Raw genomic sequence first — 16,518 nt, forward strand, 5'->3', positions numbered from 1 at the left:
CCCTCTCTCTCCCCTAACCCCTCTCTCTCTTCATGCCCTCCCTCTCCCTCATTCCCTCTCCCCACCCCCTCTCCCCCCAACCCCTCTCTCCCATTCCCTCTCCCTCCCCCATCCCCTCCCCTTCTCTCTCCCCCAACCCCTCTCCCTTCCTTTCCCTTCCCTTCCTCTCTCTCCCTTCTCACCCACTCTCGCTCACTCCCCCTCGCCCCTTCCTACTTTCATACTTTCTCCCTTCTTACTTTCAAATTTTCTCCCCCTCCTCTCAAACCTTCCCCCTTCTGTCTCTCTTGCGCCCCTCTCACACTCTCTTGCCCCTCCTCTCTCCCTCTCCCACTCCCAATACTCTCTCTCCATCTCATCCCCTCTCTCTCCCTATCTCCATCTGCCTCTCTCCCTCTCGCCATCCCCTTTCTCTCCCTCTCCCATCCCCTCTCTTTCCCTCTCATCCTCTCCCCATCCTCTCTCTCTATCCCTCTCCCCCTCTCCCCATCCCAATACTCTCCATCCCCTTGTTCCCTCCCTCTCCTCATCCCCTCTCTCTCTCTACCTCTACCCATCTCCTCTCTCCCTCTCTCCCTACACCCTCTTGCGCACTCACTCTCCTCATCCTCTCACACTTTCTCCCACCCTCCTCTCAAACTTCCCCCTCCTATCTCTCCTGCCCCTCCTCTCTCCCTCTCCCAGTCCTCTCTCTCCATCCCCTCTCACACTTTTCCCAACCCCCCTCTCTCCCCATCCCCTTTCCATCTTCCTTCCTTCCCATTGCCCCGCTCTCCCTCTCTCCCTCTCCTCATCCTTTCTCTCCCCCCTCTCCCCAACCTCTCTCTATCCATCTTTCCCTCTCCCCATCCCTCTCTCCCCATCTCAATCCTCTCTCCATCCCTTCTCTCTCTCTCTCTCCATCCCTTCTCTCTCTCCATACCCTCTCTCCATCCACTCCCTCTCCCCATCCACTCTCTCTCTCATCCCCTCTCCCTCCCTCTTCACATCCCCTCTCTCTGCCCATCCCCACTCTCTCCACATCCCCTCTCTCGCTCTCCCCTCCCTCCCTCCCTCCCTCCCTCTATCACTCTTCCCATTCCCTCTCTCACTTTCCCTATCCAAATCATTCTCCTCCCCCTCTCTATCATTCTTCCACCTCTCTCTCGTGCACTCTCCCCTGCCTTACTCTTTCCCTACCCCTTCTCTCCCCCTCTAGCTCACTCCTACACTTTTGCATCCTTACTCTCTCTCTACTCCAATATCTCCCACCTCCCTCTCTTAACCCCCTCTCACTCACTCCCTCCTCTCACTCTTCCACCCTCACACTCCCACACTGCCTTTCCTCTGTCTGCTTCTTTGTTGAGCAGGTGCGAGTCACATGACAACACCTTGTGGGCCGCAGGCAGCCCGCGGGGCAGCGTGTTCGACAGCCCTGAACTTGGGGAACACTATTACGCCCATTCTGTAAAAAAGAAGGCCTGTTAGGTAGGGGGTGAAGGAGCACAGGGCAATCTTTACACTTTTAACATTAAAAACTGTATAATTTTATTGTATGTCTTTATTTATATAGCGCCATTAATGTACATAGCGCTTCACAGCAGTAATACATGTGGTAATCCAATAAATAACAGATAATATAAATAACAGATCATGGGAATAAGTGCTTTAGACATTAAGGAAGAGGAGTCCCTGCTCCGAGGAGCTTACAGTCTAATTGGTAGGTAGGGAGAACGTACAGAGACAGTAGGAGGGAGTTCTGGTAAGTGCATCTGCAGGGGGCCAAGCTTTATGTGCCATGTGTTCAGAATAGCCACAGTCCTATTCATATGCTTCTTTAAGCAAGTGTGTCTTAAGGTGGGTCTTAAAGGTGGATAGAGAGGGTGCTAGTCGGGTACTGAGGGGAAGGGCATTCCAGAGGTGAGGGGCAGTCAATGAAAAAGGTTTAAGGCGGGAGAGGGCTTTAGATACAAAGGGGGTAGAAAGAAGACATCCTTGAGAAGAACGCAAGAGTCTGGATGGTGCATAACGAGAAATTAGGGCTGAGATGTAAGGAGGGGCAGAAGAGTGTAAAGCTTTAAAAGTGAGGAGAAGAATGGAGTGTGAGATGCGGGATTTGATCGGAAGCCAGGAGAGGGATTTCATGAGGGGAGATGCTGAGACAGATCTAGGAAAGAGTAGAGTGATTCTGGCAGCAGCGTTAAGGATAGATTGTAGGGGAGACAGGTGAGAGGCAGGAAGGCCGGACAGCAGGAGGTTACAGTAATCAAGACGGGAGAGAATGAGGGCCTGAGTCAGAGTTTTAGCAGTCGAGCAACAGAGGAAAGGGCGTATCTTTGTTATATTGCGGAGGAAAAAGCGACAGGTTTTAGAAATGTTTTGAATGTGAGGGGCAAATGTGAGAGAGGAGTCGAGTGTGACCCCAAGGCAGCGTGCTTGGGCTACTGGGTGAATGATCGTAGTTCCAACAGTAATGTGGAAGGAGGTAGTAGGGCCAGGTTTGGGAGGAAGTATGAGGAGCTCTGTTTTAGCCATGTTGAGTTTAAGGCGGCGGAGGGCCATCCAGGATGATATAGCAGAGAGACATTCAGAAACTTTGGTTTGTACAGTAGGTGTAAGGTCGGGTGTTGAGAAATATATTTGTGTGTCGTCAGCATAGAGGTGATAATTAAACCCAAAAGATGTTATTAGGTCACCTAGAGAGAGTGTATACAGAGAAAAGAGAAGAGGTCCCAGGACAGAGCCCTGGGGTACCCCCACAGAGAGATCAATAGAGGAGGAGGAGGTATTAGCAGAAGAGACACTGAAAGTACGATGGGAGAGGTAGGATGAGATCCAGGATAGAGCTTTGTTCCGAATGCCAAGAGTATGGAGAATGTGAAGGAGAAGAGGGTGGTCCACGGTGTCAAATGCTGCAGAGAGGTCGAGTAATATGAGCAGAGTGTAATGACCTCTGTCTTTGGCAGCATGGAGGTCGTCAGTTATTTTAGTGAGGGCTGTTTCCGTGGAGTGAGCAGTACGGAAGCCAGATTGTAGAGGGTCTAGGAGAGAATAGGTGTTGAGAAAATGGAGCAAGCGAGCGAATACAAGACGTTCAAGGAGTTTAGAGGCAAAAGGCAGGAGGGAGACAGGCCGATAGTTAGAAAGACAGGTAGGGTCAAGCTTGCTGTTTTTGAGTAATGGTATGACTGTTGCATGTTTGAAGGAGGATGGAAAGGTTCCAGAGCAGAGGGAGGAGTTAAAAATGTGCGTGAGCATAGGGATTATAGTAGGAGCAAGAGGTTTTAGGAGATGGGAGGGAATGGGGTCAAGAGGGCAAGTGGTAGAGGGAGAAGAGGCGATCAACAGCGACACATCCTCCTCTGAGACAGTGGAAAAAGAGTCAAGGAAGGCAGGAGGAGAGTTAGGAAGAGGTGTAGGATGGGAGGAAGAAACAGAGGGGATGTTCTGACGTATGGATTCCACCTTTTCCTTAAAATAGTCAGCAAAGTCCTGAGCGGAGATGGAGGAAGGAGAGGCAGCGGAGGGTGGTTTGAGTAGAGTATCAAAGACAGAGAACAGTCGGCGTGGGTTAGACTTGTGCATGTTGATTAGTGAAGAAAAGTAGGCTTGTTTAGCTTGCGAGAGGGCAGAGTTGAAACAGGATAGCATAAATTTGTAGTGAAGGAAGTCTGCGAGAGTATGAGATTTCCTCCAGAGGCGTTCAGAGGAACGAGTGGAGGAACGCAGCATGCGCGTGTGGGAATTTAACCAGGGTCTAGGGTTAAAAGGGCGAGTGCGGCAGAGAGAAAGCGGGGCATGTAGATCAAGAGAGGAGGACAAGGCAGAGTTGTAGTTCCTGACCAGTTTGTCAGGGTCTGTAGCAGATCTGAGAGAGGAGAGGGAGGAGTGTAACGTGGACTCAAAGTCAGGTAAGTGAATAGAGCGCAGGTTTCTGCAGAACCGGGGGGTAGATGGAGGTGGAGAAGTTGAGAAGCGAGATAGAGAGAATGAGATGAGGTGATGGTCAGAGAGAGGAAAAGGGGAAATGGAGAAATCAGAGAGAGAGAAATTTTTAGTGAAAACCAGGTCTAAGTAGTGGCCATCCTTGTGGGTGCTGGCTGCAGTCCACTGTTGAAGGCCAAAAGAAGAGGTTAGAGAAAGAAAGCGGGAAGCCCAAGGGAGAGAGGGGTCATCAATGTGGCAATTGAAGTCCCCAAGGAGAAGAACAGGGGAGTCTGAGGAGAGGAAGAAAGAGAGCCAGGATTCAAAGTGAGAGAGAAAGGCAGAAGGGGGATGAGTAGAGGTAGGTGGGCGATACATGACCGCCACATGAACAGGGAGAGGAGAGAAGATCTGGACAGTGTGAACCTCAAAGGAGGGAAAGGCAAGAGAGGGGGGAATAGGAATAGTTCGGTAACGGCAGAGAGAGGAGAGCAGGAGCCCCACACCTCCACCCCTGCCATCAAGGCGTGGAGTGTGGGAGAAGGAAAGGCCACCATAAGAGAGGGCAGCTTCCAGAGCAGAGTCAGACTGAGTGAGCCAGGTCTCAGTTATAGCAAAGAGAAGCAGGGAGTGAGAGAGAAAGAAGTCATGCACAGAGAGGAACTTGTTAGAGAGGGAGCGAGCATTCCAAAGGGCACAGGAGAAAGGGAGAGTGGAGGGAGGGTGGCAGGGGATGGGTATGAGGTTGGAGGGGTTAACACCTGAAGGAGTAGAAGTTGTATGTGGGAGGCGAGGACGAGAGCAAGTAGAAATAAGGCAGGGACCAGGATTGGGAGAGATATCCCCAGAAGCAAGGAGGAGAAGCATGGATAGAAAGAGGATGTGTGAGGATGATTTGTAGGGGTGTGTTTTAGTGCAGGAGGTATAGCTGTGTAGTGACAGAGGGCGCGGGTAAGAAAGGAGTTCATGTGAACTGAGAAGTGGGGAAGAAAGGAGAGATGGAGATATATGAATAGAGTTAGAGACATAAGGAGACTGGTGGAAGGAAGTGCATAATTTGAAAATAAGTGCGGTTGCAGCAAATATAAAAAATAAAGGCAGCATCACAGCAATAGTTAAGTGTTGAGATGTGCAGTCTTAGATAGATGATATCCTCTTTTCCAACGTAGATCAAAAGCAAGAATCAGAAGCAGTAGGTGTTGTCCACTTTTCCACTTCTTTTTGAACTTCCTTTTTAAACTTCATAAATACTTGAAACATATATACTTAAAAGCATATCTGCTTACAAGCATGGCTGCTAGCAGCAATGGCTGTTAGGAGTTTACTTATATACTTTTAGAAAGTCACCTGGTTGGCACAACAAACTTAATTAGCACATGTGAGGGTAGTTAAACCAAATGGTTTTTCTAAGGTGGGTGTTGCCTTGCCTTGCACAAGTGTGAAAGCTGAATTAAATTAAGACAGTAGGGGGATGATTTACAGACAGACAATTGGAATATGTTTTTACCTAAAAAGAACTAAATACACAGCATGGGAGGATATCAGGATAGACAGACAATTGGAATATGTTTTTACCTAAAAAGAACTAAATACACAGCATGGGAGGATATCAGGATAGACAGACAATTGGAATATGTTTTTACCTAAAAAGAACTAAATACACAGCATGGGAGGATATCAGGATAGACAGACAATTGGAATATGTTTTTACCTAAAAAGAACTAAATACACAGCATGGGAGGATATCAGGATAGACAGACAATTGGAATATGTTTTTACCTAAAAAGAACTAAATACACAGCATGGGAGGATATCAGGATAGACAGACAATTGGAATATGTTTTTACAAGCATGGCTGCTAGCGTTTGCTAATAATTATGTCGCATTTCCTAATAATTATCAACAGAATAAAAGAAAAATAGTATATTATTTTATTATTTTGGTATAATGCAGTAAAATAATCACGTAGAGCAGGCAACCTTTCAAGGAAGTAGATCCTTTTTCTTTAGTTTTTTTCTTTGACCAAAATATTTAAATCTCAGTGCAAAACCAGGAAGTGATACAGTGATAACTTTGTTCTGCTGGGCAGGAGTCTGCAACCTTTCAAGGAAGAAGAGTCATTTTATAAAAAAATGTTTTTGTCCAAAATATTCCTAGAGCCGCAACACATGCATGAATATTACACCCCCACAAACACATACATATTCTGTACACACACTAATAGGTATATACTGTACAGTATATGCATTAATACGTCAAACTTACTTCAATCAGAATTAGGGAAACGAAAAAATATGTGGGGGAATATAATGCATCTAGCAATAATAAGTCCCTTTATTTAGTTTCTTTCATTGTTTTTCTGTGCAAAACAGTTTGTCATTAGTCATTTCCACCCTTGGGCAAAAAACACAAAATAAATCAAAATATGCTTGGTCTTGTGTATTTATTCACTCCTAAACAAAAAGGAATGGGGGCGCAAAAAAAGAGGAGATAATCACTAATATTGCAAAATATATTCAATTTATAAAGACATAAAATATCATGTACAAGACTTACAATAAAATAGATCATGTAGATCAAAGTACACCAAACAGGTACAAACACAACCGGAACATCCGTGGTCTAGACAGATTCGCCTCTCCGGATTGCGGGTGACTTTTGCTAAGGGGAAATTCTAAACCGGCATCTCCGTGTGGTAGTTACTGCACTGGTGTAAGCGCTGTTGGGTGTATTGCGTCGTCACGTAATGCCCAGCATGCAATGGCTCTCCTACGCGTTTCGTGTCACGTGGGACACTTCGTCAGGGGTAGCCACACATGATCTATATTTTGCAATTTTAGTGATTATCTCCTCTTTTTTGCGCCCCCATTCCTTTTTGTTTATATGTATGTGAGTGTTCTCTAGCCCCGCTGATCATGGTAGACGGGGAGCAGCATTGAAGAGGGATTACAAAAGGAGATTCGTGGCGGCCAGCGCGCACTTAACTTTCTATTTATTTACTCCCCCTCCGTCCTCTCTCACTCTCCCCCCTCTCACTCAATCCCCCAACACTCTCGATTCACCTCCCCCCCACACTCAATAACCCCCTCCCATATACACACACTCTCATTAGCCCCCCCCCCCACATATATAGAAATAAATAAATGAAGAAGGGTGTGGGACAGTGCAGAGAGTCAGGACCACAGCTGGAGAGAGCCGGGCCTAGCAGCAAAAAGAAGCCTGACATCAGCGTCGGCCGGCCGGGCCCCCCCGCATCCACGTGACATGTGGACGGGGGGAGAAACACCAGTAGGTGCGGAAAGAGCCTCATGGGGCTCGGGAGCTGCTGGTTGCCGACCATTGTGCTAGGGGAACGCCGTGTTTTCCATCCTGTACAAAAAAAGAGTAGTTAGATATGGGGGTGGAGAGCGGATTAAGAGCAGACCAAAAGATGGCAATTATTCATTTTTAGCATTAGCATGTATCATTTGATGCTGCATTTCCTAAGAATTATCAACAGAATAGAAGAAATATCATAGTATATTTGTTTTTCTGCATTATAGCAAAATTAAAACTATCACCTACTGTAGAGGAATACAGAATACAAAAAGGAATATCTGTGAGAAAGGAGTACATCTGTTTGAAATATAAGAAACCAAATTCTTTACTATTGATATAGATTATCAGCCAGAAATGATCATGACATGTTGATACATAACATTATGATATTGTATGATATTGTATGATATTGTACATCTGACACTGATTTCTTGAGTAATAACTCAGACTTTATGGATCTCAATAACTCTGGGAGAAAGGCAAATTGTGCACATAAATCTCATTCAAATAATTATCTGAACAACTTTGCCCCCAACTATTCCAAATCACTATTTGATGTAGAGAGGGAGAGAGGGGCCAAGGGAGGGAAGAAGGTAGGGATTGAGGGGTTTAGGAAAGTAGGGAGGGGGGGATGAAGAGAGAGGTAAAGTCCTAAGTTTCATATATATACCTCCCCAAACACAACTGTACACTACCGACACACTTTATTGAAGTGTGGTCGGTACCGCAAGCCGGGAAATCTCCCGGCTTGCTAGTGGCCGCCCCTCGGCGTGCCGCGCGTCATAGATGCGCGGTCACGCGTCATCGGGAGCGTGCGCCCCCTGCACGCGTGTCCAGGGGCTCCCCGAGGGAGCCCTGGTGTCCCGCGATCGCGGGACAGCGGCAGGGGGTTCCGGGGGACCCGGCGGACCCGGCAGCGGTAGGGAGAGCGCCCCGATCGGAGGGCGCTCTTCCGCTGCTTCGGCGTGCGCCCGTCACACTCGGGCGCGCGCCAGGCTACTGCTGCGGCACAGAACGGGCAAATGCTCGAATAAACTGTGCCGCAGCAGTACCAGGTTAAATCCCTGCTTTAACTAAAACGGAGCTCCGTGGATAGGCATTGTCAAAAGGAATACCAATTTTGTTTTATATTCGCATTAATAGCCGTCATAGTTAACACAATGCCCTTTCAGATCGAAAACAGCACTTAACACTGCTTTATTTTCCGTTTCAATAAGATACAAATAATAATAAATGCCTCTATGAGGCAGGCCATAGAGCGCTCGCGCGATGAGAAGCGCCACCGCTCGCGATCCATAAGCAGACAAATAAATGTTTTTCTGGCGCGTGATAGCCGGGTCACATGAGTGGTTAATCCTATGAGGGCGAACCAGCTCAATGCTGTCACGGCCACGCCTCCGACACACCTCCCCATTGCGTCTACCCCTAGGCCCCAAAGCGCTCCAGCTACAGGCGTGTGGTTGTGTGCGCCCTAACCATGGGCACGGTCTAAGATCTTTGCAACACTTTCCTGTTTGGGATAATCTGTTGCAAATGTTCCCAGCCATTCGAGCTGTCAACTATAACCATAGATAATGTTACTTTAGCAATATAAGGATACATTGTAGCTGCTGAGTTACACTGATTGAAGCAGTCATTATGTTACGCTTCACATTCAGGATTTTTACACATTTATAACAGGAGCACCAAATGATTGCCAGCTTAGATAAAGCATGTAGAATTATACATTGTCACATACTTTACATATAAAACGTAGTATTGCTGCTTTAACATTGGTTAATGCCTCATTAGGTCAATAACAGAACTCTGTGGATCTGGGCCTTAGAGTCAACTTCACAGCAATCATACCATTCATTAGCTTAATAGATATACCCCTTCCCGAATATTTGAAATAGAGTTTGATTATTTTCTAATACACTGTAAAAGGTGAAACAAAATGAATATTTCTTGGAATACATACTTTAAATCCTGTTTTTGTCAATAGTTAACATTCATGTAGTAGTATTTTGTTATGTATAATATTGTCAAGTCGCATGGGTTACCCCAATTCTGCACGTACTGAATAGTCTTGGTATTATGTTCTTAACATGTCCAATGGCCTTTTCCCCGCATTCAGTGCTAATATTTTTGCTTGTAGTACACTGGACAAAAAGACTGGTAAACAAACTGGAAAAGCAGAAGATGGAAGAAGCATCCGTTCAGACATTGATGCACAGAGTTTGCGCAGTACCACATCAATGCCTCGCTCGGATGGGTGAGAAAACAATACCTTTTTAGCAATTATTTTCATTTGATAGATTTCTTGTGAATGCCAACATTTCTTTGTAATGCAAGTATATACTTTACTTTGACCATCTCATGAATGGAGGGAAATGATCAATTACCAAAAACAGGGAGGAGATAGACAGTAGCTATCTTGTTACTGGGTACCGAGTGCCTGTTTGTACAGTATGCATGTTGTCACTCTGCCACAGTCCCTGAGTACAATAGCTGTCTTGTCACTCACAACCAAGTCCCTGGGTATACAGTACAGTCACTTCTACAACTACATTACTTTTCTGTGTGTATGAAACAAAGGTGACATAAACCATTGACACGTCTACATTAATAACAATTCGACATAAATAAAATGGAATACACCTACCCATGATTAGATTGTAGATTTAGATTGTAAGTTATTTATGGCAAGGACTCCCCTTGTCATAGGTTACCATTTCCTCGCTGTTCTTATCCACATTGTGTGCACGTCATTTTCCCACTGCTGTATATAAAGTGTTGCATACATTGTTGGCGCTATATAAATACAATTATATATGCTTGGGAGTAATTTGGACTCCCTGCATGAATACATTGTCCCACGGATCATTACTGGGAAGGAGTAGCCGTATGATTAATACAGATGTAACCAGATACTGCACCGACACACTTTATTCGAGCAAATACCCAGTATGTACCTGGCAGATACCTGGAATGCGCCGCTCCTCACCTCTGACAAGCCCCGTTGCGTTTGCCTTCCCAGCCTGGGTTCATGCCTGGCTGGCGGGCGGCTGATCTGTTAAATGATAATGATTAGGATTTAATAGGCTGCAATGCTTCGCGTGTCTACCAGATGGCATAAATTCATGAATTGTAATGCAGTATATATATATATATACTGTGCAGTATTGCAGCCAGAGGGAATAAAATGCTTCAATCCCTGCTTGGAAAATACCTCAATGCACTCGGGCAGAAAACAGTCACAAACCTCAATACACCCGGGTATACCCGAATTCGTGGGACTAGCCGAGCTCGAATAAAGTGTGTCGCCAGTGTATATGTTCCCTCGCTTTTGGGGAATTCCTCAGCAACCCAACCATGTAATACCCCAGCAGTGGGGATTATTTCTATGGGAGGGACAATGGGGAAGAATGAACCCACCATAACTCTTACATCTATGGACAATGGGAAAATGCCTTCATTTAGGGTGGCTCTAGGAAAAGTATGTTTGGCTACATTTGTATGCACTGGCCTCTGATATGAGGGATCCTGGTGTATGCCCAGCTACATAGATTGTAGTTGCAATAAACATTCTTGAATATCGCCTATGGGCCCAGATCTACAGAGATTCCTTAACTGCTAATAATGGGACATTATTAAAATCAATAACAGCTATTATTTTCACTGAAGTTAATTATTTTCACTGAAGTACAGTTTATTGTTAGTATTTTTAAACTTCATAGTTGCTACAATGAGCAGGATTGAAAATGCCACTCAATGCACATCTTGCCACATATATGTGCACTTGAAGCAGCTGTTCCAAGGAGCATACCACTGTGGGAAGTGTGAGCAGGTGGTCTCTTTAGAGTCAGAGATTGCTGATCTGAAGAGGAAACTTGTAATATTGAGGGACATTGATAATCTTGTAAGGGGTTTAGTGCTCACTGAGCAGGCCCTTGCTTCGACTTGTGGTGCAGATAGGGATGCTGTTAGTGAGGAGCAGGTAGGTAGCTGGGTAACAGTTAGAAGGGGAAGCAGGGGCAATAGGGAGAGGCATGCCAGTTCTGAGCTGACCCATCTCAATAGATTTGCCATGTTGAGTGAAGATATTGGGAGAGTCAGGGCAGAAATGGCAAGTCTGGGGGAGACTGGTTCTCTTGAAGCCAGGGGGGGGGGACAGGATGCTCAGATACAAAAAAAGATTATGGTGGTAGGACACTCCATTTGTAGGAAGGTAGAAGGTACATAGGGAAATCTGTTGTCATGACTGCATGAACCGAACAGTTTGTTGCCTGCTGGGTGCTCGGGTTCTGGTGGATCGGGTAGACAGATTTTTGGGAGGGGCTGGGATTGATACATGTTGGCACCAATAACAAAGTTAGAGAACAAAAGGAAAAAAGCAGCGCTAAACACTAACCTAATATAAATGAGTTAATTACAAATATACAGTGATAACAAACTTAATAGTGCTAACGGAGGAAGGTAATGAGTCCAACATAGATATACTTTGGTTTTGCAGCCAGAGTCCAGGAGAGAGTTCCATGTTCCTCCAAATATGAGCAAAGAAGAAAAGATGTCCTCTTGCACGTTGTCTCAAGTATATTCGTTTTAGTCGATTTTGAATTGCTTGTGTTGTAATTCTTTTCCTATCCAGAGTGTCGGAGGTTAATCGAGACAGGATAGGTCTCCAATACATATAGAGTTGTATTGTAAATAGAAGAGAGAAAAGATCATGGCACAATAAATTTATTACAAAAGACTAGATTAAGAACAAAATTGCACTTACAGCCAGTATCATCAAAAACAGCGTTTTTGGATAGCTTCCCAGTGTGTGGTAGTAACACTTTGCTTTGATTGTAATGTTGCTCACATATCGTAGGGTCCACGTTCCCCTTCTGCTGTGTGTCCGCTGCGCCCATCACCTCTGATTTCCTTGAGGGGGGACACTGCACCTCTCCTACTCCCCTGTACCTTGTGCACAGTCAGGGGTGCCAGGAGGAGATATTAGAGCAGCGTCTCATTCACACTCGTATTCGCATACAAGTAACTTCAGGGCCTGCAGCCAATTCTTCAGCAGAGGGGAATCCTCACAATACGTCACACGTTGCAGGGAGCTACGGTGGCTCAGTAAGTCCAAAAGTTAGAGAAAGATGGAGGGTCCTAAAAAATTATTTCAGGGATCTTGGCCAAAAGCTTAAGACAAGGACCTCCAAGGTAATATCTTCTGAAATACTACTAGTGCCATGTGCTACCGCAGGGAGACAGTCAGAGATTAGGGAGGTTAATGCATGGCTAAGAAAGTGGTGTAGAAAGGAGGGTTTGGGGTTTTTAGAGCACGGGACTCCTTTTCTGAGCGGTGCCATCTTTATTCTAGGGATGGATTGCATCTCAATGAGAGGGATCTTCTGTGCTAGGGGGGAGAATGTTAAAAAGGTTGGAGGAGATTTTAAACTAGGATGGAGGGGGTAGAGGAATGAAACAGATATCTAACTAAATAGAATAGATGAGGAAACAAGGGGCTATGGAAGTAGAATGGGGGAAAGTGCGAGTTTGACAAGCAGCGAGACACTCATAGTAAATACAGATAATACTAGAAAACTTCTAAAGACTAAAACAAGTTGGCGCAGAAAGGAAGGAGAAGATAAGATAATAGTACAGGCTGAAAAAAAACTTAAATACATGCATCTAATGCAAGAAGCCTGACAGATAAAATGGGGGAGCTTGAATTAATAGCTACAAGGGAGCAGTATGATATCATAGGCATTACTGAAACATGGTGGGATGAAACTCGTGACTGCAAATAGAAGAGGCGGTGGAGTATGTTTATGTTAAACCTGATCTAAAACCTATTATAAGGGAAGATGTTTATGAAGGGAATGATGAAAATGTAGAGACTTTGTGGATATAAATTAGCAGTGGAGGTAAAAGTATAAAGAAAATGTTTGTAGGGATATGTTATAAACCACCAAATATCTGTGAGATTGAGGAAGCTAAAATACTTTTGCAAATGGAGAAAGCATCAAAACTAGGTCATGTTTGCATAATGGGTGATTTTAATTATTCAGACATAGACTGGGGCGATGAGATTAGCATTACCACAAAAGGAAACAGTTTTTTGGGTGTGCTTAAAAACAATTATATGACCCAATTTATTGAGGAACCAACCAAGAGAGGGGCAATACTGGATATGGTAATATTAAACAATGTAGAAGTAATAGCAAATATTCAAGTCCTGGAACATTTGGGTAACAGTGATCATAACATGGTCTCATTTGAAATAAATGATCAAAAAACAGATTACTTGGGTTCAACAAAGACCTTTAACTTTAGAAAGGCAGATTTTAATAAAGTGAGGACTAATCTACATGTAATACATTGGGATGGTGTTTTTGCAGGGAAAATGTAGAAGATAAATGGGCAGTCTTTAAAACATTGTTAGAAAAGCACACTTATCAGTGTATACCCTCGGGTAATAAGTATAAAAGAAATAAGTCAAAACCAATGTGGCTAAATAAACAGGTGGGGAGGAAAGGGAAAAGAAAAGGCAGGGGTTTACATTCTTTAAGTCAGAAGAGAAGAGGCATCGTATCAGAATTATAAGGAATGTAACAAAAATTGCAAAAGGGCAATCAAATTAGCAAGAAGGGATAATGAAAAAATGATTGCAATAGAAAGTAAGATCAACCCTAAAAAGTTCTGTAAGTACCTTAATAACAAAAAATGAGAAAAGAAAATATAGGACCCTTTCAGTGTGAGATGGGCAGGCAGATTATTGGAGATAAGGGAAAAGCAGATGTATTAAACAAATTATTTGCCTCTGTGTTTACCAGGGAAGAATCCATTTCAATTGTAGTGCCGCGGGAGGAAGCCACAACCTCCATATTAATAAACAATTGGTTAACCGAGGAAGAAGTTCATAGGCAGCTTGAAAAAATTAAAGTTAGTAAGGCACCTGGCCCGATGGTATACATCAATGAGTTCTCAAGGAGCTAAGTTCAGTAATAGCCAAACCATTACATTTAATTTTCAAAGACTCCATTTCCACAGGCTCATTACCACAAGATTGGCGTAAAGCAGATGTGGTGCCTATATTTAAAAAGGGAGCTACTATAGATCACAACCGGGGAATTACAGACCTGTAAGCCTGACTTCAATAGTTGGGAAACTACTTGAAGGTTTAATACAGGATAATATTCAGGATACCTAATGGAAAACAAAATGATTAGTAATAGTCAGCATGGATTTATGAAGGATAGATCATGCCTAACAAATCTAATTTGTTTCTTTGAGGAGTAAGTAGGAATTTAGACCAGGGTAATGCCATTGATGTGGTCTATTTAGATTTTGCAAAGGCTTTTGATACAGTTCCACACAAGGGATTGGTGTACAAAATAAAGCAAATTGGACTCAGTAAAAATATATGCACCTGGATTGAAAACTGGTTGAAGGGTTGTCATAAATGGAACTTTTTCAGGTTGGGCTTAGGTCGAGTGGATTAAGGTCGTGAGTAAAGTACCTCAGGGATCGGTACTGAGACCCCTGCTTTTTAACTTGTTTATTAATGACCTTGGGTTGGCATCGAGAGCAAAGTCTCCATCTTTGCTGATGATACTAAATTGTGTAAGGTAGTAGAATCAGAGCAGGACGTAATTTCTCTCCAGCAGGACATGGAGAGACTGGAAACTTGGGCAGGTAAATGGCAGATGAGGTTTAATACAGATAAATGTAAGGTTATGCATTTGGGAAGCAAGAATAAACAGGCGATTTACAAATTAAATGGGGATACATTAGGGGAATCCTTGATGGAGAAGGATTTAGGAGTGCAGGTAGACAGCAGGCTTAGCAATAGTGCCCAAAGTCATGCAGTAGCTGCAAAGGCAAACAAGATCTTATCTTGCATTAAATGAGCAATGGATGGAAGGGAAGTAAACATAACTATGCCACTTTACAAAGCATTAGTAAGACCACAACTTGAATATGGAGTACAATTTCGGGCACCACTCCTTAGAAAATACATTATCGAACTAGAGAGAGTGCAGAGAAGAGCCACCAAATTAATAAAGGGATGGACATTCTAACTTATGAGGAGAGGCTAGCTAAATTAGATTTATTTACATTAGAAAAGAGGCGTCTAAGAGGGGATATGATAACTATATTCAAATATATTCGGGGACAATACAAGGAGCTTTCAAAAGAACTATTCATCCCACGGGCAGTACAAAGGACTCGGGGGCATCCCTTAAGGTTACAGGAAAGGAGATTTCACCAGCAACAAAGGAAAGGGTTCTTTACAGTAATAGCAGTTAAAATGTGGAATTCATTACCCATGGGGACTGTGATGGCCGATACAATAGATTTGTTCAAAAAAAGGTAGGACCTCTTTTTAGAAAGGAAAGGTATACAGGGATATACCAAATAAATAAACATGGGTTGGATGGTTCCTTTGTTCCGCTGATTTCCGCATATCAGTCTCAAAAATGCAAATCCGCAGTGTTGGATTTTTGATTTTACTTTCGAGAGCAATACGTAATCCATGTCCGTATTGTTAAAAATCCGGACACAGATCCATCTGGGGGGGGGGAGGGGGAGGGGTGGGTGTGAGGGGGGTTCTTTCTCTCTCCACGGATTAATCCGGAACAGATTCTTACAAATCTGCCGAGATTGTATCCAAATGCGTAATTGAATTAATTCATATGGATTTTTTTGTTGCTCAAGCTGCAGACGGATTTCAGTGGGGTATGCCGATGTGGTCTTAAAAATCTAGGACAATCCAGGAAACAAATTTGGACTGGTTCGCCCACCACTATTAATAAGGTGTTAATTTAGGTTAATGCCTCGTTTGATTAATAGTGGGTCACTGTGGATCTGGGTTGTAGGCTTTGTCTGTGGTGGCTGCGGCTGCGCGTGCGACGGCGCGTGCACTGAACACAAGGTGCAGCCCTCTATGGGGCAGGCCACAGTCAGCGTGTAGGCGCGATGTGCGCCTGCTTTTACCAAAAGACAAGATTTTTGTCTTTTGGTGCGGCGCACGAGCATTGGCCAAGTCAAGGCGGAGTGTCAGCCACAGAGGGCAAACAAGCCGCGTGATATCATGGCTGCGCCCTTGACATGACCCCACCCCCCCGTTGGATCACCTGCTCTTCACAAAAAGCGCAACCACAGACCACAGGTCACGGCTGAAACTGGTGCACGCGCCATCAGGTGCTCCGGCGCCCGCGTGCACGCAATGACTGGGGCCGTAGACTTAGAGTTAAAGTCACAGCTATCATGACATTCTTTAGCTTAATACATATAGTCCTTCCCATATATTTGAAATAGAGT

At 44.3% G+C, this 16,518-nt stretch overlaps 1 protein-coding gene across 9 annotated transcripts in view; it reads left to right on the top strand.

Annotated features, from left to right (window-relative positions):
* Positions 1–16,518, top strand: part of SYTL5 (synaptotagmin like 5) — a 564,125-nt gene that overhangs the window by 402,650 nt on the left and 144,957 nt on the right. For all 9 annotated transcript variants that reach the window (XM_075589551.1, XM_075589552.1, XM_075589553.1 and 6 more), the window contains one exon: positions 9,359–9,475. In XM_075589551.1, coding sequence (XP_075445666.1) covers positions 9,359–9,475 — 117 coding nt within the window. The remainder of the gene's footprint in view (positions 1–9,358; positions 9,476–16,518) is intronic.

Source organism: Ascaphus truei, chromosome 3 (assembly GCF_040206685.1).
Source record: "Ascaphus truei isolate aAscTru1 chromosome 3, aAscTru1.hap1, whole genome shotgun sequence".
NCBI lineage: Eukaryota > Metazoa > Chordata > Amphibia > Anura > Ascaphidae > Ascaphus > Ascaphus truei.